Consider the following 23,545-nt stretch of genomic DNA (forward strand, 5'->3'; position numbering starts at 1 on the left):
ACTAATGTGTCATTTGATAAGGTCGTAGATGCACTGAGGGCCCAAAGAAACTTATCCTCCCTAGGGACAAAGAGGATAAGGGTCGGGGGTCGGGGGGAACAAGGGATGAATGAAGGTTGGAAACGGACTCGTTAGAAACAAGTGGGAAAAGAGAGAATCCTAAGGATCCGAGAGGTAAACCAAGTACTGTACTCCTGGAGAGAAAAGCACGGAGAGCCCAGGAGCCACCGTAGGTACGTTAGGGACACGCGGGATGGAGGGGCTGGCCTGCCCCGCCCCCAGCTAGTCCCTCCTTCCGTCGCTCGCCCCGCCCCCTCAAAACCCAAACCGGTAACCTCTACCCGGCTGCCTCCCATTGGCTATGCAAATGAGAGAAGTCTGTCGGGACCAATAAGCCGCGGCCACGGCTTGGTGACGTCTTCCGGCCCGCCCCTGCCGCCCCGCCCCGCGTTTGCCTCACGGGTCGAGGACTGGACGTGGGGCGGCGGGGGCGCGGTACGGCGGAGGGGAGGCGGTGGCTGGACTACGCGGTGGCCCCGGCCCTCGGCATGGCTCGCCTGGTGCTTGGTAGGCGCAGGCCTCTTCGTCCGCGGGGGTGGAGGGGCAGCCTGGGAGATCGGGAACCCCCATGGCGGGCCGCGGACGGGGGAGCGAGCGGGTGCGTGGCCTTGGCCGGGCCCGCGCTGGCGGGGAGGGTCGCTGGCCCGGCCCACGCGGAGGACGCAGTAGGGGAAGCCCCTGGGGCGGTGAGGGAGCTCCGGGGACTGGGGCTGCCCTTGGCCGGAGCCCCCTGCTCGGGCCCTCGGGCAGAAGTGCGGGGCGCGTGGGGAGGTGAGGGCGCCCTTGGCGGGGGCGACTTCCTCCCACCCGGGAGGAGCGTGTGCGCGAGCGCGGCCGGAGGCGGGAGCCCCGAGGTCGGACTCGAACCCAGGGCGCCTGGGACAGCTCCGAGCGTGGGGCCGAGTGGCCGGTGCCGGGCTCCGGTGAAGGGGCGGCGTCGGGCGGGCCGGGTGTGAGCGAAGACCGGGAACTGCCTTTGAGCCCAGAGACCGGCTATGGCTGATCCCTGGCCGAGGTTGGGTACTGGGGGGCCACCTAGCAGGGGGACCTTTTTCTGGGCCTCGAGTGTGTGCGGGAGAGTCACGGGCTCCTCACACTGAAAGTCGTCCTCACCACCTGTTTTATGGAATTCCCACTTCTAAAAAACCTGAACTATCAAAACCCGGTCCTGAAATAAATCAGGAGAGTTTCCTTAAAAGGCAACAGTACCTTCCTAAAGCGGGTCTTACGATGCAAGACCACTTTAAATGTGATTGCACTTCTGACAACCAAATTGAACCCGGACTTTCTGGACTTCGGTAAATGTCAGTTTTAGAGACTACAGTAGTGAGGTTGAGGACCCCGTTCCTTCCTGGGCTCCCCTTGGTCCCAGCCAAGGTGCTCTGACAGTGGGTACCTGAACACTGTGGATCCAGATTAGCAGAGGGTTTGAGTCCCACCCTTCCGTCCCCCCCCCCCCCGCATCTGTTAGCTGTGTGACTGGGAGCTAGTTACTTAACCACTCTGGGCTAGTACTCCATAGGGTTGTTCTCAGGATTAAGGAATTTATATATGTCTAAAGAGAGTAAACAAGATAGAAATGTTTGCCGTCTTACCGTAGAGAGAATAGATGATGGGGAAAGAACTTAGTTTCTGTTTAGTTGCCTGCGAGTGAATTCAGACGGGGCTGTGAACGAGTGTAGGATTCTTACAATTAATTCATTATAATAATAAATGTAGTCAGCCTTTTGGGGTGCCCTCTCGGTTTCTGGATGAGTGCTTTGGGACCATGTACTCTTGCTAGCAGGTGTGGGACAGAGATGTTAGTGATGTGGATTTATACCATCCTTTACTACCCTGGAGGAATCATGGGAGGCCACAGATGGCAAAATCATCTGCTCACATAGATTCTAGACCCTGGGATGTTCCCGTTTCCCGTCGGTGCTCGTTATCAGCGAGTGGAATGGCCATGTGAATTTTAGAAACAGAACAGTGTTGGTCAGCCTTGACCTACTTTATCATCTTAAGTGGGCTGAGGGGTTTTGTAGGGGTAGTTACTGACTGCTTTTCTGCTGTTGGAATTTGTACCTCTTCTAATGCTTTTCTGAGTAGCATGTTCGATTTCCTTGTAACCCTACTAGGTCTTACTGCCTTTTAAGGAGCTTAGGTCTTGAACCTTTATCAAGACATTTCCACTGACAGCCATTTATGAGGAGGGAATGCTCCTGTGAGAACCGGGCCACTTTATAGACAAGTAAGAAAAGTCCAGCCCCCTTACTAGGGGGTAAAAAAAGCTCAAGTTCATGTTCTACTGAGTGTCATTAGGCATGACCGTCTTTGTACAGAAAGGAGGCACATTCCTGAGGTCAACAGTCATGGTTCATGCTTTGATGACTCCGGCCTGCTGGACACAGCATGAGGGGGAGAGTACCTTCTTTATTGCCGTCCCGGATGGGCATGAGGAGGGAAAGAAGGGAATTCTCCTGCCACAGGCCATAGAAGGCCCCTCCTGGGGTTATACTTCTGTAGGCTCCAGTCCTTTGGTTAAAATTTGGGGTTGCATAGCAAGGTACTCTTTCTAATTATGTGGCCTTAGGCAAGTTACCTTTTCTGGTTTCCATGTCCTGTGCTAAAAATGGGCCTGATGATACACACCACGTAGAGTAAATGAGCTATAGCGGTACGTAGTGCTGTGTGAGTGTTATTCTTAGTTAAGATGTCAGTTTTTGGAGGGTAGTTGGACAGATACATATATCAAAATGTTAGCCATACCCCATTCCCCTTGTAAGATTTTCTCTTAAAGAAATAATCATATTTATTTGAGGAGGGAAGAAGTATTAGAATTCTTAGCATTGGCCTGTTAATAGAAAAAAATGGAGACCATCAAATTATGTCAGTAGTGGATTAGGAACATGATGCGGCCATTAAAAATGGTTACATGGGGGGTAATGGGTAATCCATAATTACTTACGTAGAAAATGTAACTTATTTTGAGTGAAAAAAGGTTACAGAAGGGAATGTATTATATAAATTTTTAGGCCTCTGTATAGTGTAGAGATATGTAAGTTAAGAGTACCCACCAAAATATTAATAGTTCATTCTGGTGGGACTGTTGATAGTTTTTCTTTTTTGGCTTTTCTCATTTTTGAAACTTTCACAAGGAGCTCAGTATATTGAAAAACTAATAATTCATACGGATTTTTTTTTTTTAAAGAAGATAAACGTCTTTAAACGTAGTAGATCTCCATAGAGGATTTTCTAACACCAGTCTTACTCTCAAGCTTACTCAGAATTAGGACTGTCTCTGCTTAGGTTCTTGATTTACTTGCTTTATTAAATATGTCAAACTCTGTAATCTTTCCTGCAGCAGCGAAGAGATTAAGCAGCACCATCCAATAGAAATATAATGCCAAATTTGTATGTAATTTTAAATTTTCTAGTAGCCACATTTAAAAAGACAAAATGAAGTAGGTGAGATTAATTTTAATATATATTTATTTATCCAGTATATCTAAAATATCATCTCAAGAGGAAATCAATATCAGAAATATTAATGAGATAATTTACTCTTTTCCCCTACCAAGTCTCTGCGATTTGGTGTGCTTTTTACACCTACAGCACACCTCAGTGTCAGGTAGCCGTGTGTGGCCAGCGGCTGCCATGTTGCACAGCAGTTGTTAAGGGAGCCTCACTTTGTTTGGCTTGACCTCCATCCACACCCTTTCCCACCTCTTGATATGGAAGACAGGTCATTCGGTTGCAAGCTACCCCCCTCACTGACTCTGGGTTCCCTCCCGGCCTCCTAATTCAGGCATTTTGTTACATTATTCCCTGTACTTTAGCCTCTCCCTCCACATATTTCTTCACTTTGTGCTCAGCTCACTCCCATCTTTAAAAAGAAAGCTTCCTTCTATCCCCCATTTTCTTACTGTCTCCTGCTCTTTCTAAGAAACTTGTTTAAAGAGTTACTGCATGATTTTCACAGCTTGTCCCCTCCTGCTCTCTCCAGCCTTGTGCAGCCTAACTGCTGCTTACTTTCACTACTGTACCTCGACTGCCCGGGACCCCAGTGACCTCTCTGTCATTGTATCCAGTGGACAGTTTGCAGTCGTTCCTACTTTACCTCCCAGTAGCCTTTGTTACTGTTGCTCATTCCGTCTTTCCCCTGGTTTATGTGAAACCACTTTCCTGATAATTCTCCATCCACTGTCCACACTGCAGCCAGAATACTCTTTATAGAAAGCAAATCTGATCATCCCCGCTGCATGATAACCCTTTAGTGGCTTCACACCACCCTTAGTAAGGTCCACGGTTAAGTTCCTGCGATACTAGTCATGTCTGTCATTCAAATGCAGTGTTCTCGAACAGTGTCATTGTTATTCATGCCCATGGCATACTGAACATTTTTATCTCGAACACTAAAAAGACAACATGGTTTAATGGGTAGAGCTTGGAAGTAGAAGTCAGGGAGCTGCTCTACCAGTTACATGTGTGACCACAGACGGGCCACTTGCTCTCTATCTGCCCTTGTTTCCTTATTTACAAAATAGGGATGATTCCCACGTTCCCGTTAGTAGTGCTGTGAAAAATCAAAGGGATCCAATGCATTTGAAAGTGATTTAAAAATTCAAAGTGCCTTGTAAGTATAAGGTGGAGGATTGAGCAGTAGAACAATTAACACCAGTATGCACTTATTCCAGAAGAAGTTTACCATTGGGTTGTTCAAAAAGTTCCATTTGAAATCTTCCACATTCTGTTTACAAAGTAAGCATGTGAAACTGTGACGAAGATGGCATATACACACATGCTTTCTTAGAACACAGGTGAGTCTCTTATAATTCTTTGCATCAAGAGATTAAAAGAAGGAAATTATATGGTCATCTTCATAGATGCTGAAAAGAAAGTAATAGAAATTTCTTTAATATCATTAAGGTTATCTGTTTCAACCCAAAAGCTAGCAAATGGGAAAATATACCTATTAAAGTAAAAAACGTTCTGTTATTTAGCATTATTCTGGAGATATTAGACAATGCAGTTAGAAAACAAATTATATATTTTATAAAATTTCATATATAACATGTAATTTATGTTGTGTGTCTGTGTATACATACACAGACAAATTTAAAGGAGGTAAAATTCTGATATTACCAATTCAGAAAACTTGGGATTTTAAAATATTCAGAACTCATTTTTCTGTGTAATTGTTATAATCTGCATGTAAGTTCCCAGAGTAGCAACAAAAATACACTTGGTCCACAGGGTGGCTAAGCTATGCTGTTACTAATACGGACTCTCTCTCCTTCCTTTATAACATTGTCCACATGAACTTTCTTTCGGAGCTCATCCTGCAGCACTGAGTGCCCGATGATGTGCCACAGATAGTGTTCGTAGAAAGAAAAATATTTAAAAAACAATCATTGCCCTTAAGAGAGTCACAGTCTAGTAGGGGAGGCAAATAATTATTTTTCCCATCAATAAGCTTTAATAAAGATAGGGTGCTAATACTGCAACTGAATAACACAAGAAATACCATGTGGATTATCCGAGGTCGCAGAGCTAGATGTAACTTCCCCATTTTCCAGTGCCCTTGCCCATGAAACGGTGATAACAGTACTGCCTCATGGAGTGTGGTTGTACAGAATGAAGGTGTTAGTGTAGGAAAAGCACTAAGAAGAGGATTTAAATCTGGTCCCAAGGCAGCTCGAGAGATGAGGGTGTGGGCTGTCTGTTCCCTTGTTAGCACGGCGCCAGCGGGGGACTAAAATTCCAGGGGCTCCAGCAGCAGCCAGGCTGGGGGTGGGAGTTGGGGAGAAGGGGGTTAGGAGAGAGCTGACCCAGGCTGTCCTCTGTGAAGGGCCTTGGTCAGTTGAAAAGGACTTTGGTGGCCCAGGTTTCCTGTCAGAGCAGGAACCCTGATGCTGATGGTGTGCTTTTTGTTGTTACTCCAGGTCTGATGAGCTGTACCCTCTTTGTAGCAGTTAATGGTCTGTATTCGTCTAGTGATGATGTAATCGAATTAACTCCGTCAAACTTCAACCGAGAAGTTATTCAGAGTGATAGTTTGTGGCTTGTGGAATTCTATGCTCCATGGTAAGTATTATAAAATAGTTGTCAGTTACTTATGGTACTTCATAAAATTAAGAAAAATACTACATAAAAATGTAATTTTATTCAGCCATCTCGTTTACCTAGTTTACTGATTGTTTAAAAGAGGTAGAGGGCACATCCATGTAATACTAATAAGAATAGATCTCATAGTGGCAAAATATAAATAAGTAAAAGAGGTAGAGGAGAGGGAAACTGTTGATTGAGTCTGTTAAAGGGTGCAGAGATTAAACCAATGACAAAACAAATGGTGGAAGTAGCTAATAGCTGCAAGAAAGAAGGAAGGAAAAAACCCGTATAATTTTACGAAGATACATCTTTATGATGAGGCAAGTGGGGTGAAGATGGAAGGGAAATTGATTTTATGCAGAGAGAATATGGGGCAAAGGAAAGGGAAGAACCAGTGGTTGACTCCATTTTGTTTCTTGAAGAGGGTTGCTTCCAAAAATATGTAATTAGAAAATTTGGTTTGATTTAAAAGCTCTTCTCTTGCCTTACATCTATTTCTGGGGGGAAAAAAAACAAACTTGTAATTACCATTGAAATTAATAGTGCCCAGTTTCATACAGCTGACCCCTGAGCAGCACAGGTGTGAACTGCGCCAAGTCCACTTACATGTGGATTTTTTCTTTTTTTCCCAACAAATTTGTACTACAGTGTTACACAATCCACTGTTGGTTGAATCCATAGAAACAGAGGGCTGACTGTAAAGTTACATGCGGATTTTCCACTGCAGAGGGTCAGCACTTCTAACCCCCATGTTATTCAAGGGTCATCTGTGCAGTCAAAATACAGTATTGTTTATGAAGTTAAAACCTTTAATGGAAACAAAACAAAAAACCAACAAATACACATGTATAAAATAAAGGCTATAGGATCACAAAGGAAACCTAAAATATTGGAATAACATTATTAAACTATCAAAATAAATCTTGATATGATTATGTAGTAGTCATTTACTGGAACGTAAATACCAACATCTAACAGCTAGCTACCATAATTCTGAAACAGTGATGAACATAAATGATGTTTAAAGATACCTGCAACAACTATAGTGGTGATGAGAATATAGCTGTGATTTTTATTTGTGACAGAGTCACAAGTACTAACCAACTATGATATGTTGTTAATGTTTATAACTGAAGGAAATCCTAAATTTCAATTACAGGCTAATGAAAATAGAGGATTTTTTCTTTCCCCATCACAGTTCACAGAGCCCCTCAATTTTTATCCACCAGTCCTTTGGGGATTCATAGACCCCAGTTGAAGAACCCTTGAGTTACAGGGTGTGCTGCTATATTTATATTTGTGCCATTTTGATCTGTCTTTACGTTGCTTCACATTGGAATTGAAGGGGGTATATACTCTGACAATCTCTGATTTGAGTCCTTATTTCATTAGAATAAATTGAACTTAAAGGGGCACAAAGTCCTGTAAAATTTTGACTCCTGGACTTCTAAGTAGCTCACCTAAATAACAAAACGTACTGTATATGTAGTATGTAGGATCAGCGTTTCAGGACGTTTTGCTGAAAGATCCTGACTTTTAAATTATTGGATTGGACTTCCCTGGTGGTGCAGTGGTTAAGAATCCACTTGCCAACACAGGTGACACGGGTTCGAGCCCTGGTCCGGGAAGATCCCACATGCTGCGGAGCAACTAAGCCCGTGCGCCACGACTACTGAAGCCTGCACGCCTGGAGCCTGTGCTCCGCAGCAAGAGAGGCCATGTGGTGAGAAGCCGGTGCACCACAACGAAGAGCAGCCCCCGCTCGCCGCAACTAGAGAAAAGCCCATGCACAGCAATGAAGACCAATGCAGCCAAAAATAAATAAATAAAATAAAATATTGGATTAAGCTTAAGCCCCTATGAAAGGTGATGTTACATAGAGATTAAGAATGTGGGATCTGGAGCCAGGAAAACCTGTCAGGCAGCTTTGTCACTGGGTGGTATTGGGAGGGTTTCTTAACTTCTCAGGCTCTGTTTCATCATCTGTAAAATGAAAATGGCAAAGCCTGCTTGCAGGGTGGTTGTGCTGATTAAATGAAATCCTGTATGAAGAGTGCTCATCGTGGTGCTGGCACGTGGCATTGGCCTATTAGATCCTTAGAGACTTAATTAGAAGAAAATTTACTTTGTTTAAAAAAAGGAAAAAGTCACCTATATAGATAAACGAGCTATGCTGTCTTCATACAATGGGTATTATACAATGATGAAAATAATGCAGCTACCTATAACCTCGATGACTGATGTAAACGTAACAGATTTCTGTATATATAATGTTTAAAAGCAGTTTTCTGTGTGTGTGTTATATTTCACGATAATTCTTTTCAAGTACTGGTACCTAAAAGATTAAGATTATTTTTCCTTGTGTTCATGTGTCTCTGTCTCTGTCACTCATTCGTGTTCTTTTATCACCACCTTGCGGTATCAAGTGCTTTTCACTTGTTAGCCATACTAAATTGGGACTACATGTGCATTTTTACCTCTGCAAGCTGCTTGTGGGAGCCAAAGAACGTTGAGATTTAGGCACTGGAGATCTAGACTCTAAAACAGTTGCCTCATCTATAAAATGAAAAGTCTGGACTAGATCAGGGACTATCAAACCTTAATAGATTTAAGAATCACTAGGAGAACTTATTAAAATACAGGTTCCTGAACCCCTTCTCTAGGAACTCTGGTTTCTTGGGGCCCAAGAACCTGCACTTTGCTAAGCCGTACAACTGGGACCGCACGTGAGGCACATTTGACCAGATAAACACTAAAGTTTCCACTCAGGGAGAGAGTTATGAATGAGGGTGTTTGTTTAAACTCTTCAAATACGCTTTAACTCAGCAGTAATTTGGAAGCTTTTTTATTATGATATGAAAGAGGATCATAGTAAAATCAGGACAGTGAGTTCCTTCAGGTCACCGATCCTGTTTTTTTAGCGCTGTTCTCCCTGCAGGTCCCCACCCTCAGTGCGTGTCACTCAGTGGACTGTTGGTGAATGTCTCTTGAGTTGGGAATCAAGGACTTAACTGTTGCCTTCTTTGTGTTTTCATCCCCTGAAAGGTGTGGCCACTGCCAAAGGTTAACACCAGAATGGAAGAAAGTAGCAACTGCACTAAAAGTGAGTTTCTGAGATGTCCACATTCACCTGTGTATGTTAAAATAAGTTTAATTAAGCAAATGGGCTTAATGTACAAAGGAAGTTAATTTGCATATTGAAGCCCAATTCTCTTGTTCTGGTGCCAAAATTATGTAGGGAGCGAAGGGATACTGTACATTCTAATTTTGATCTTGTCTACTTTTGTTAATTCTGTTTCCCAGTTAAATGGCATAATTATGCTTAGTCGTGCTAATTCTCGGAGCTGCACAGTTTCCTCGCAGGCTGACTTGCATGTTGCCCAGCTCTCCACTTAGGAATGGTTTCCCAGGCTAAAGTTCTCATTGATTCTGTTGGCAAATGGAACCCTGGCCCTTTGTTATCTTGTCTCTGAGTCTACATCATCAGATGATGGATTCTTGTGGAATCTGCTCTGGTTGAAAGAAAAATAGATATTTCTTTAATGTTTCCACAGGATGTTGTAAAAGTTGGTGCAGTTGACGCAGATAAACATCAGTCCCTGGGAGGTCAATATGGTGTTCAGGGATTTCCTACCATTAAGATTTTTGCATCTAATAAAAACCAACCAGAAGATTATCAGGGTAAGGACTTTTCCTAATTACTTCATTCCATTGGTTGGAATTTTAATTTGAGCAGGTAGGTAGAAAGTAGAGAACCTGGGATTCTATAACCTGTTGGCCCTGCTACCTGCAAGTTTCTCACCCTGTTCGTGCCTGAATTTCCTTATCTGTCAAATGGTATAGAGTAACTCCTACCTCTTCTGGGTTGCTCTAAAGATTAAATATGTGTCAAACAGGTAAAAGTTTTTTTATTATTGTTTATACTAGGTTAGGCCCACACGGGCTTAGCAATGGTAGAGTAATGATGTTTTGTGCTTCCCTCTTTTTCATTACAGTTTTTAAAAAATACTAGTTACTGGATATTTTATAGTTAATTAATATTTAATAAGTTTCTGTAATTACTTAATATTTGAAAATATCTACAAGTGTTTTCTTGCTCTGATTGCTCGTCCCTTCACTGTGGGGCGGGTCTAGCATATCAGGGTGGAAAAAGAAGAGTCCTGTAATTTGAAAGTCAGTTTAAACTATTGCTATTACTATGGAGTATTTTGCCCATGAATCTTTATGCCTTGTAAACATGTATAATATCTGAATATTAAAGCTATTATTTAGCCTTTTAAACTATTGATAATAAAGAAGTACCACAAGTTCTCCATTTTATAGATAGTGGTAAATTGTATGTGCTGTGAGTCACTGAGGCGAGTGGGGAGAGGATTTTGGCTCAGACTTCCTGTTCTTTTACAGAATCGCCTGTTATTTAAGATGTCACAAACAGAGCATCACATTTAAGACAGTCAGAATTGCTAAGTTGGGCCATATCCAGGGTCTAATAAAGGTATTGGGCGTAATGTATTTAAAGTTTAAATTATGGCTCATTTGATCTTTTTTTAAAAAAGATTTTGTTACAAGGGGCATATAAGTGACTAAATTTAGAGTCTAAAATCTTAGGTTTTGCTTTATGTGAGAAGAACTAGTTTTCAGGGTTGGAGGGGGAGGAGAATCAGCATCACGATAAAAACAAAGTGACTGTTGTCTTATCTGTACTTGGTGTCCTGCATTGTATCCAGCAGATTGAGAAAACATTCTCAGAAAAGGGAGTGCGAAGGGAGCAGAGAAACTATAGAGTGAGCTTTGAAGACAACCTGGCCTGGGTTTAACTGCTGGCTAAACAGAATCACCTTATCTCTCTGGATCTGCTTCTTGGTTGTAAAATGGGGATGTGAAAACCTATTTTAGGCTACTGCAAGTTTCACTGAAATAGTACATGTAAAGCAGGTAACTTGGTAAATGTCGGTGTGGTTGGTACCTCACCAAGATGGGGGTCAAAATACTTGGAGATGAGGCCTTAGACACATCATTTCTCCTGGACTCCCCAGCTCTAAAGTTCCTTAAAATGATCAGTTTCATTTTTCTGACTAACCACCTGCTTTTCTGCTTTGGAATGTAATTTGTTCATTTTGCTAACTTGTAAAAATGGAATGTTTACAGCAGGGGTTAGCGTTTGCCCTGCTGCTTGTTTTTGTAAATGAAGTTTTTGAAAACACAGTCACACTTGTTCATTCATATGGTCTATGCCTACTTTCACACTAAAACAGCAGAATTGAGTAGCTGCAGCAGTATGGCCTGCAAAGATGAAAATAATTACTGTTTGGTCTTTTGCAGGAACAGTTTGCTCACCCTTGGTCTAGAGTGAGAAAACCCTCTCTTTTTCCCTAGTGTATTTCTTTTTTTTTTTTTTTTAATAGTTTCACTTTAAAAAAAATTAATTTAATTTATTTATTTGGCTACGTTGGGTCTTCGTTGCTGAGCGCGGGCTTTCTCTAGTCGCAGCGAGCGGGGGCTGCTCTTTGTTGCGGTTCACGGGCTTCTCATTGCGGTGGCTTCTCTTGTTACGGAGCATGGGCTCTAGGCGTGCGGGCTTCAGTAGTTGTGCCACGTGGGCTCAGTAGTTGTGGCTCGTGGGCTCTAGAGCACAGGCTCAGTAGTTGTGGCGCATGGGCTTAGTTGCTCCATGGCATGTGGGATCTTCCCGGACCAGAGATCAAACCCGTGTCCCCTGCATTGGCAGGTGGATTCTTAACCACTGTGCCACCAGGGAAGTCCCCCTAGTGTTTTTCCTGATTTGGTATATTTCCAGGTGGAGATTGGTGGTGGAAGGGGCACTGGTTCAGAAAGTGGAGGTGTCTGCGGTAGATAGGGAGCAGAAGGCTGTTTTTATGTTGAGGTCTTGCCTTTCTGTCTTAGGAAGTGACATACTTGGTAAATCTCAGCCAGGATGTAGTACAGGATGATCTGAACACACTCTGAATGCTGCTGTTCTGTATTTTCTTTCTAATGTCAAGTCTGAAGCGTTCTCAGAAGTCTTTACCTCTTCCTGGGCAGTTTGATTAGAAAACTCTATTTTTAAGAAAGAAGAAGAAAGAAGAAACCTTCTAAAAAGATTTTGTTAGTTTTGCCTTTAAACTCCGAAGATAGTCTCAAGGCATATATTATCCATATTCTTCTGAGTCAGTTGATAGTCCCCTGACTTCTTCTTGAGCACATGGTTTCTGGTAAACTTCCAAAGGCTCTTGTCACTATCTTTAATATGGGGCTTGTTACTTCCTGTACTAGAAGTAAGTTCAGCTACAGAACCTAAAAGCCCAAAATAGGTGTTTTAAGCAAGGTAGAAAACAGTGGATTGCTTTCCAGTTTCTTAGCTTCGGACCCCTCGTGTCCTACTTCTTATTACCTCATAGAAATCGTTTTTCCATTTACCTCACTTGGTGCTTTGTGTTGAGAAATTTCCCCCGCTCTCTTAACTAGGTAACCTTCTTTTTCATCTGTGTACATGTTATACATCCAGTAAACATCTGGGAACTGTTCTCAATAGTAGATGGTATTTATGGGGGAACAGAATGTCCTCGTTCACACTAATAACCTAACACTGAAGAAGAGGATTTAGTTTTCCCGGCGTAAAGTCTAGCAGGAAACACATTCTGGAAGAAACTGGCTCTGTCTTAAAGATACACGTGGTGTTAGGTCTGTTTGAACATCAGGTGAAGCTGACAGGTATGTACAGGTTCAAGCCTTCAGGTGGCATCAGGTGTCGGCTCCCAGCCTGCCCGCCCCCCTCACCTGCTGGCCCGTCGCCTCCCCGTAGGTGGCAGAACTGGTGAAGCCATCGTGGACGCCGCTCTCAGTTCTCTGCGCCAGCTCGTGAAGGACCGCCTTGGGGGCAGGAGTGGTGGATACAGTTCTGGAAAACAAGTAAGGCTGCGTGTAATGTCAGTTTTTAATGTGGCATGATTCGAAGCCTGACTGTAAACTCCGCCTAGAAGATAATTATATTAATTAAAATGTTTTAAATTGGTGGACTTTCAGTTAAAAAATAATAGGAGGTTGAGTCAAGCGACTCCAAAAGGGAGTCAGACACCCAGCCTACTCGTGTGGCCCCTCAGAATCACTGTCACCATACCCAGTCCTAGGGCATCCGCCACAGCCTCCGGCCAGGAACCACGCCCCGAGGTGGCTTTCTTGGCCCAGGGCCGAAGTACAAGAGTTTGGCCTACAGTGGGAGAAAGAGCCCCAGGCCGTGGGAGTTGGAATCTGGCTTCCATGGTGTTTGTAGTTCCAAAGTGGAGAGAGGGAGACCAGCTCTCCTCCAGGTCAACTTTGGGCAAACGTGGATGAAATTTGGATGACCCCTTGGCCCGTGTCTGTGGCAATCAGGCTGAAATCCCTGGGCATCTTTACATAAATGGATAGGGAAGAAGATTCCTGTTCTCTGGATTGGTATTATAGATTCCCGTGTATGAAATGTGATGTAGTTATGGTCTTGCGAAAAGTCATTGAATTCTTCCTGGTACACACAGGCATGCCTCGTTGTGTTGCGCTTCTCAGATCATTGCGTTTTTTACAAAGTGAAGGTATGCGGCAACCTTGTGTCGAGCAAGCCTCTTGGTGCCATTTTTCCAACAGCATTTGCTCACTGTGTCACATTTTGGTGATTCTTGCAATATTTCAGAGTTTTTCCTTATATTTATGGTGATCTTGATCGGTGATCTTTGGCGTTACTATTACAAAAAGATTATGATTTGCTAAAGGCTCAGATAAGGGTTAGCATTTTTCAGCACTGAAGTATTTTTTAATTATTGTATGGCCATTGTCTTTTAGATATAATACTATCGCACACTTAATAGACTACACTGTAGTGTAAACATAACCTTTATGTGCACCAGGAAACCAAAACATTCATGTGAGTTGCTTTATTGCAATGCTCACTTTATTGCAGTGGTCTGGAACCAAACCTGCAGTATCTCCAAGGTCCGCCTGCATGTGTAAACACAACCCTTCACTCTTGTAGGAGGCCAGTAAGTCTAGCTTCTTTATACAGACTCAGAGCTTACCAGAGATTTCATGATTTTGCCTTTTATTTCAAACTTAGACATTTAATGAGCACAGTTGTCTTTCCTACCCCCATGGCTTTTGGCCCAGGCAACAGAAAGCATTATATCGATTCTGACTGCTTTGTAGGTTTAGTACTGCAGAAAATTCTTCGAAAGATAAAAGGATTAAATGTTATTTTTAGCTTTCTTAAATGGTAGGGGCTTTATGAAGATGCACTAACTGGATGTCCTGGGGTGAACCAGAGCTGTTCCGAATTAGAATGGTGTTATTCAGGTGGTTCTTTGAGCCATGCTTCGGTTTCTCTTAATGAAGATAGCGGGGGGTGGAGTTCAGATCCACGTTCCATATTACACTGAATATACTGCTAATTGTTTGAAGGTAAATACTGTTTGCCAAGTAAAAAGAATAATATTAAGGAACGTCCCCAATCTGAATAAAATAGTTTTCAGTTGAAAGAAGACTCAAAACTTTAAGTTGTAGAAATGATGATTGTTATACATATGTTTAGAAAAGGATTAGTGTTCTTTTTGGCCAAGTTGTAACTTAAGGTTTAATGCCACAAATGACAGGGTAAAAGTGACAGTTCAAGTAAGAAGGACGTGATTGAGCTGACGGATGACACCTTTGATAAGAGTGTTCTTGACAGTGAAGATGTCTGGATGGTCGAGTTCTATGCTCCTTGGTGTGGACACTGCAAAAAGTAAGTGCTTTGTACCAGGTTCTTTTTTAAGTCAGGTGCTTTTAGTCTGTCCACGTGGCTCGCTTTGAAAGAGCTGAACCAGGTCATAGGTAACCTCCAGGGTCTCCTCCCCAAAAGCTCCGGCTCTGAATGAATGTGAAACATCGGCATTAGGGCCGAGTGTTTCCTCTGTCATATTTTCAGTGATTAACAGGGAGCTGGCATGCAGATTTGGGGGGTGCGGTGGACAAAGGACCAGGAAGTGACTGTGAAGCGGGGGGCATCATGCCTTTCGTAAAGCTACACACAGAGTGTTTCCCAAGTGTGATTTAACCGGATTGGGCAGAAATGCACACACCAGTTAAAGTATTTGTGCTTACAGTTAAAATACACTTTCAAAGCGCAGGTATTTTTCTACAGTCTAGAGCCAGAATGGGCTGCGGCAGCTACAGAGGTAAAAGAGCAAACGAAAGGAAAAGTGAAACTCGCAGCTGTGGACGCCACCACGAACCAGGTTCTAGCCAGCCGATACGGGGTGCGTGTGCTTACAAGGCTGATGTCTTTGTGAGGTGCCCTGTGTTTTCACCTCTACACCATCGAGTACTCCTGGGCTCTCTAGGACGTGGGAGGGGGGAGGCTAGCCGTTTTGTAATGACGAAATTAAATCATTTTACTGTTGTAACAAGTAAATCTGGCACTCAAGACTGTTGGGGGCTTTTTAGTTTTGTTTGTTTTGTTTTCAGCATCGCACTGCCTATGTGTTTAATGTGAAGCCGAGCTTTCTCAGGTTGTTCGTACAGCGTTTGAAGTTGGTTCCTTTGTTCTAGAGCACGTAGACTGTGTTAAGTATACATCCAGGGTTTTTATAAGGTTCGGCTAAGCCTGGCAGTGAGACTATTAAAACCCCCTGATTAACAGACCTCTGTGTGCTATCCCTTACACGTCAATGCAGGCTAGGGAATATTTTTGTTACATTAAATTACCTATAAGGTAGTTTTAGAAACCATAAAGATCTTACTTCTTATGATGTGGTAATTTGATTTGTACTCTGATATTTTTTAATAGATTAGGGGATTTCCTACAATCAAGATATTTCAGAAAGGCGAGTCTCCTGTGGATTATGATGGGGGGCGGACAAGATCCGACATCGTTTCCCGGGCCCTTGATTTGTTTTCTGATAACGCTCCGCCTCCTGAGCTCCTAGAGGTAATTAAACCTCTTCAATCACTTGTAGTAAGGGAAGCTTTTCCAGCCTGATGATAGAGGATATTAAAGCAGTGATAGCTTGCTGTCTTTTCAAATAAGCTCTTTCTCTTCTCTTTTAAAATGCTCTCTTTAGAGTGTTTCTGTACTTTCAGATGGGGAAAACTTGTCTGAAAATGGCTGCCTTTCATAAGTTTTAGTACCAAAGTAATCGCACTGTGAGCAAAAGGGTACCTCAGCGTCTTAAAAATAGAACGAATCCGTTCTTTCATTTATCGTTCTCAAAACAGTAGCTAACATTTATTGAGCACCTGACCATGTGACAAGCACTGTTCTGGTACTTTCATGTGGATTTTTCTCATTTAATTCTCCTGTGAACACTTAGAGGTAGATACTGTTTTTAATCTCCATTTTAAATATGGGGACACAGGCACAGAGAGCCTCAAATTCATGTAAATATATAATACGTGTAAATGTCTCTTTTTTATCTGTGTAAACAACTAAATGTCATAGCCAGGCTATGCCCAGGTATTCTGACCGTGTGTATATACAAATGCCTCACCACCACCGCGGATAGGTGGCTGAGGGATGAAAGCAGAAATCTTCACAGAACGTTCTCGGGGTGTTTCTGTAATGCTCACAGAAGTGTTATCTGGCTCTTGAACTGCTTTGCTCTTAATGAGAGTGACGATGCTCACGCCGGCCTACCTCTGGGTTTTGTGTCACGTGGCCTCCCAACACCCTTGTCTTCTGGGCCCCGCAGATCCTCAACGAGGACATCGCCAGGAGGACGTGTGAGGACCACCAGCTCTGTGTCGTGGCTGTGCTGCCCCATATTCTTGACACGGGTATGGCACACTGCTTTCCATTCGTTGTTCTGTGTTCCTTGCTCTGAGAACACTTAATTAACAGGTTAATTTTACCCATTCCTTTATTTTTACCTTAAATTTGTTTTGTCCATTTACATCAGGAGCTGCAGGCAGAAATTCTTATTTGGAAGTTCTTCTGAAGTTGGCAGACAAATACAAAAAGAAAATATGGGGGTAAGTTATCGAACTGTCTCAGTGTCGTCCGGGCGGGAGAGTGCAGTGCTGTGCGAAAGCGGCTCCCTCTTGTGTTTTCTGTGGGCTCTGTTCCTGTGCTCACTTTGGCATGTTTTTTTTATTTAGGATATAAAAACACTGACCACCTAGGAGGAAGTGAAGTCATGCAGGACTCTTATTTAGAACACACTTATTTGTACCCCAGCACACTTTTTCTTAGAGGAATCGTGTTCTGATGGTGGTTGGGTTCTAGGCTAGCAGGCAGAAAACGCCATTAGTGACAGAGCTCAATTCTAGCACAGCCTTGAAGGCCAGATAAAGAAAGCAGAAGCAGAGGTGTGTTTCTTTACCCTCTTCTGAGTGAGGGCCGGACGCAGGCAAATGTTTAAAACAAGTCTTGTCTCTGTTTCCACTGTATTAATAATCTTTTTGCTCCGTGCCGTCCGTATCCACTGCTGTCCCAGGTACCATGTGTCCCTGCCGTCCCTCTCACGGTGGCCTCACACCGCCTCCGTTAGTCCAGCAAGTGTTTACTGTGTGCCTGCAGGGGCTGCGTGCCCAAGTTCCTTATTCTTCTCCCTTGTACGAGTGGAGGGAAGAGGGTTTTTTGGGTTGTTTTTTGAGGGTTTTCTCCTTTTTTTTTGGCCTCGCTGTGGGGCATGCGGGATCTTACCCCGACCGGGGATTGGACAGCCCGGGAAGTCCCAGGGGAAGAGACGTGCTTGAGCATTGTTGTGTGTGTTAAGTAACGGCACATCCTTAACTTTCAAAAAGAAGTCGTTACACTGCTACAGGATGTGCTTGATAACCCAAACGATGTGGGTGGGATTTCAGGTAGCAGAGAAAATTCCTCAGGTTTGTCCGACAGTGTTTTGGGGACTGAGGGGAAAAGCAGTCCTATAGATAGACCAGTCCATTTGGGGGACTTCTGGTGTTAGGGTCTAGGGAACATAGGAGAGGAACTGTAGTTACTTCAGAGCACAGCTAGAACACATTATTTTAAAAACGAATCTTTAATTTTTCATTTATTTTTTCACCTATTTCATTCAAAAGATGTGTAATCTTTTGTTCTTTAATTGTTAGTCAGGTTCTGACTAACTCAAAAAGGGATCTTTGCCCTAAAAACCAATCTGGTTTTCTAGGTGGCTGTGGACGGAAGCCGGAGCCCAGTCTGAACTTGAGAATGCACTGGGGATTGGGGGGTTCGGGTACCCCGCCATGGCAGCTATTAACGCACGCAAGATGAAATTTGCTCTTCTGAAGGGATCGTTCAGCGAGCAAGGCATTAATGAGTTTCTCAGGTAATTTCTTGCTTCTTTGAGTTATTTTTGTTTTGTCTCTTTGTTTGGCTCTATTGTGGTAATTGGTTCCAAACTAGATTTATATAGACTGGGCGATAACTGGAATAGTTTTGTACTTCACGTTTCGGAGAATTAACGTTTATAAATTAGAGCTTTGGAGCCGTCTTCCTGTGCCACGGAAGTCTTCTACTCAGTGAGTGATACTACACATTCCTCCTCTCGGGCCACCTTGCCGTTCTGTGCACTTGGCACTGGGCTTGTCCTCATTCTCATAAAGGTCTCATACGGGCTATAAGCGGTCCCGTCTTACCCACTCCCGCCCTAGGACGCTTTGTACCCCTGACTTCAGGTGATAGAAATCCCTGGGCATTGGATTTAGAATGTAGTTGTTTCAAAATGCACTTACTGAAGTGACTCCAAAACGTGCAAACGACATGATAGGTTCTCAAACTCAAAACCCAATTTACAAAGCTCGCTAAGCTGCCCTGTTGTTCAGCTCATCCTAAAACTGACTTAGTCATCATTTAGGCAAATACAAAATGTTAACCCGTACTTTTTCTTAGATTTGTGGTAATTTGATTAATGCCTCTTCCGTATTAACTGTGAGTTCCACAAAGGTTGAATCTTTTACACAAAACTTTACCCCTAGTCACCACTGTAGAGCCTGGCTGGTAATAAGCGCTTGTAAGTATTTATGAATGAACGATTGACTTCTTGTCTCTGGAACAGTTTCAGTTAGGAAAGGCATCCCTACCCTCAGGGACATTGGCAGGAAGACTACTCATCAAGTGTGCTTCATCCTTTCGCACCAGCTAATTCCAATCTAGAAAACCTTAGAGGAGTGCAGGAGAGTAGTAAGTAACCTTGAGATGAAGCCTCTGGAGCCACGTGAAGTACAGAGGAGGTAAATGCTTCCAGGAACAATAGCATGTTGTAAACTTGGGACAGTTACTTTTGGTTGAGATCATACAGGTCACTGGTTCTCAAACTCTGTGTCTTGGAGTTAACAGAAAACCTCAGATTACCAGGGGAGAAAAGTCTGCGGTAATGAATAGGAAGGAAACAAAACGTGGCAGTACGCTTGTTTCTAGCCACACGTGAGTCTTCTTTTCTAAGCAGACTGAACTTGTACAGAGCATGTCACTAGTGAGGAAACTGCTTCCAGCCGGCCGGGCTGGGGCCTGGCACAGAGCTGGCGGGTACACCTGCTTGGTGGCGAGAGGCACCAGCGTACGTACTTGAAAGACCACACACCTGCCACGTTCTGCGTGGCTACTGGAAAACCAAGGACAAAAACCATCAGTGCGTATACGCAGGTTGTCAAACAACCCTCAGAAGTTAATGGTAACATGAAGCTAAACTAACAATTGATAAATGTAGGGGCAGCAATTGAACACTGTGGTCAACCCAAGGTGACATTAGTGGTTTCTGCATCTTTCCTTAAGAATGTCATGTTATGAGAGTTCCCTGGTGGTCTAGCGGTTAAGATTCCGGGCTTTCACTGCAATGGCCTGGGTTCAATCCCTGGTCGGGGAACTGAGATCCTGCAAGCTGCATGGTGTGGCCAAAAAAAAGAAAAAAGGCATGTTATGTTCTGTTGGAATAGCAGCCAGAAAAGCTAAGTATATAATTGTGCTTTGTGCCCCCAGAAGTGAAAAAGGGCTTGAGTCATACATTGGCTTGGCCAGAAAGTTCGTTCACGTTTTTCCGTAAGATGTCAAGCAAACTTTCTGGCCAACCCAGTAGATGCGTTCGTGGCCGTTCAGTTTGAAGGCGGTGGCCATGCTTCTCCAGGCTTTCTTAGTTAGAAGAGAGATCTGTTAGCGTTTAGCCTAAAAGGAAGATGGAGCCAGAGGGCAAGTGCGTAATTGAAATTAAAAAACCTTTTTTGTTTTTTTTTAAATGATGATTGAACTCTCTGCCCTCGAGGTTTTGTTCCTTTTTGAAGGTTTGACACCTTTCCTCTAGTCTGTTTGTTTTTGCCGCTGACATTATTAAGTAGGAAGCTAGAGGCTGATGTGCGGAGATCATAAATAACCTGATTAAGGACACAAAACTAGTGAGAAGTAGAACCGCTGACTTTTTATTATATACATGGGTTTGTATTTCCCACATAAACCAGAGCCTGGCTTGTCCTGTGCCTTTCCCTAGTAAATGGAGCCATTCTGGCGGAGGTCGTAGCCTGCGTGTGACACGGGTCTGACTTATTCTACACACAGCACAGTTCATGGAATGGTGGTAAAGTGGGGCTTGACATATTTATAATCCTGTTTTCTGAATGTAACTGGTATGTGTACATCAAGGTTGCTCAGCGTGGGGACTCAACATTCTGGGCCAGGTAGTTGTTTGTCCTGTGCATTATAGGATGTGTAGTAGCATCCCTGGCCTCTACCCCCGGATGTCAGCAGCGTGTACGTACACACACACACACACACACACACACACACACACACACACACACACACACACACACACACACACACACACACACACACACACACACACACACACACACACACACACACACACACACACACACACACACACACACACACACACACACACACACACACACACACACACACACACACACACACACACACACACACACACACACACACACACACACACACACACACACACACACACACACACAGTGATTTTTGAGTTGTGACGATCAAAAATGTCTTCAGACATTGCCAAATGTCCACTGGGGGCAAAAATTGCCCTCAATTTCAGAACCACTGATACACATTGTAAATTATGTGAAGTAGCCGAAAGCAATGGATAAAATTACCCAGTTTTCCCACCATGCAAAGTAACTATTGTCAGACACATACAGGAAACTTGATATCCTGTTTGTTTTTCTTTTACCCATATTCTTTTTTTTTAATCGAACTATAATTAATTTACAAATGTGTTAGTTTCGAGTGTACAGTGAAGTGATTCAGTTATGCATATATTTATCTATATATCTATATATGTATTCTTTTTCCAATTCTTTTTTCCGTCATAGGTTATTACAAGATATTGCGTATAGTTCCCTGTGCTATACAGTAGGACCTTGTTGTTTATCTATTTTATATATAGTGGTGTGTAAATGTTAATCCCAAACTCCTAATTCTAAGCACCCTTCACCGAGGATAATTGGAGGCTCCTTTTATAAAGAAGCCTTGCTCACAGTCTGGTGATCGCGTCTGCATCCTTCCAGGGAAATGTTTATCAATACCTGCCAAAGTCAAAACCTAACACACTGTTTCGTGGTACAACTCTTCTGTCTGAAAGCTTGACATGTGTGAAAATTGCCACCGTCACCTATAGATCATTGAGGGGGCCTGTGGTGCCTGTGGGCTGGTTCTAAGTGCCTCTGCTTCCTGTTAGAAATCTGAGAAAAGGGTTTCAGTTTTAAGGTACCATCTTTCAAAAAGCCTTTCTAAAGTTAGTGTGGAATTTTGTTAATCAACTGTTAGTGTTGGTCTAGACCAGGTTCTGGGTCAACTTTGATCGTTTTTACACACTTAAGTTGTATTTTAGCAAGATACGTTTGCTATTTTTTAAAAATTATTGGTAGTACCTGGCTTTACCTACTGCCAAGGCCTTAGTCAGGAATGTCATTATATTGGTATCTGGTTACATTCTTGTCCCTGATTGAAAAGATAATACTGTTCATGAAGTGCTTTTCTGGAGAGAGGTGAGAAATGCCTCTATGCAGACATAGCAGGGAGTAGGGAAATCGTTAGTTTTGACAAGTTGTTTCCTCGTCCGCATCAGCAGAGAAATGCCTCTATGCAGACATAGCAGGGTGTAGGGAAATCGTTAGTTTTGACAAGTTGTCTCTTCGTCCGCGTCAGCAGGTCCATCCTTAACACCGTGCTCTGCTCTTTTTCCCCCAAGGGAGCTGTCTTTCGGGCGTGGGTCTACAGCACCCGTAGGAGGTGGGGCTTTCCCTGCCATCAGCACCAGAGAGCCCTGGGACGGCAAGGACGGCGAGGTGAGTCCCGGACCGAGCTGTGTGTGAACAGGACTCGCTGTCCGGGCTTTGGTCCAGCCCCTTACTTTCCCAATCCCTGTGCATCTTTGCTACTTGTAAGCAAGACCTTTCCATCAGACCTAAGGCTTGACGTGAGCATAAACCTGAAGAATCAACCTCATGGGCCTTTCGGGGTGTTCTTTGTCTCAAGACCCTTCATCCCACCCTCCCTGTTACAAAGTGCTACATGGCATAGGATATTCGTGACAGAGACACTGAGGTAAATTTCAGTGAGGTTGCTTTCCTGACTGTTACCTGTAAAGTGAACATTTAACCTGGAATTCATTAACTTTGAGAGAAGCACAGAATTACAGCTTTGAAATTAGCATTTATTCCGGTACACTTCTGCCCACCTCCCTGAAAAGGACCAGTTAAATAGCGGTTAGTTTTCTATCTGTGTAATAATAGGCAAAGTTAAAAGCAGGAGCTGGACTGGGGAGAAACTCGTGACCAGAGCACCTCTGGAAGTTTAGTCCTCGTAAAATGAGATGTCAGACTTTCAGGGTCGCCCTGTCTGTGGTTCTGCATAGACCCTGCAGGGCCTGATGGTGGTTTTCTGTTGTACAGCTTCCCGTGGAAGACGACATTGACCTGAGTGACGTGGAGCTCGATGACCTGGAGAAAGATGAGTTATGAGAGGCGCCGTACAGACTCCAATTTTCTTTTCTCGAGAGCGGATTTTCCAGCAGTGAAGGAACATTCTTTCCAATCAGATGAATCTACCAGTGGCCTTTTTAACCAAGAAGTAACACTGATTGGTCATTTGAAAACACTGCAACGCTGAACTTCTGCGTCTCAAGAAAACAATGAAAAATTCTGTGAATTGTCATAGCCGGTGAATTGGGTTGTGTTCTGTCAGATAATATTTTGAAGAAAACTGATGGGCTGTTGAAGCGTTTTTCCCTCCCTCTGACTGCTGCTTGAATGTTCTTGGAGGCTGTTTCTTACATACAAGTTTTTTAATGTGATCCTTTCCTTTGAATATTAATGGCTTTTTTCCATTAAAGAATAAAACTATTTTGGACAATGCCAATAAATGTATGAAATTAGTGTCCCCATCGTAAATTCAGTAAATTAGTATTATGAA

General features: G+C 43.4%; 1 protein-coding gene across 1 annotated transcript; it reads left to right on the top strand.

Annotated features, from left to right (window-relative positions):
• Positions 1-436: 436 nt before the first annotated feature.
• PDIA6 (protein disulfide isomerase family A member 6) lies at positions 437-23,523 on the top strand. The gene is made up of 13 exons (XM_081253967.1): positions 437-567; positions 5,988-6,129; positions 9,199-9,256; positions 9,708-9,834; positions 12,956-13,062; positions 14,772-14,902; positions 15,302-15,416; positions 15,947-16,087; positions 16,848-16,932; positions 17,055-17,127; positions 18,270-18,428; positions 22,323-22,419; positions 23,026-23,523. Exons 1-13 carry the CDS (start codon positions 549-551, stop codon positions 23,092-23,094), a joined length of 1,323 nt encoding a protein of 440 aa, XP_081110093.1. The 5' UTR covers positions 437-548; the 3' UTR covers positions 23,095-23,523.
• Positions 23,524-23,545: the final 22 nt, after the last annotated feature.

The sequence above is a fragment of the Mesoplodon bidens genome (genome assembly GCF_964165515.1).
Source record: "Mesoplodon bidens genome assembly, chromosome: 14".
NCBI classification, from domain to species: domain Eukaryota; kingdom Metazoa; phylum Chordata; class Mammalia; order Artiodactyla; family Ziphiidae; genus Mesoplodon; species Mesoplodon bidens.

What these genes read in the sequence shown, in the direction of transcription:
- PDIA6 (XM_081253967.1), top strand. An exon ending in TACAAAAAGAAAATATGGGG is followed by an intron (nt 17,128 to 18,269) that starts GTAAGTTATCGA and finishes CTGGTTTTCTAG; the next exon opens with GTGGCTGTGGACGGAAGCCG. An exon ending in GGGACGGCAAGGACGGCGAG is followed by an intron (nt 22,420 to 23,025) that starts GTGAGTCCCGGA and finishes TCTGTTGTACAG; the next exon opens with CTTCCCGTGGAAGACGACAT.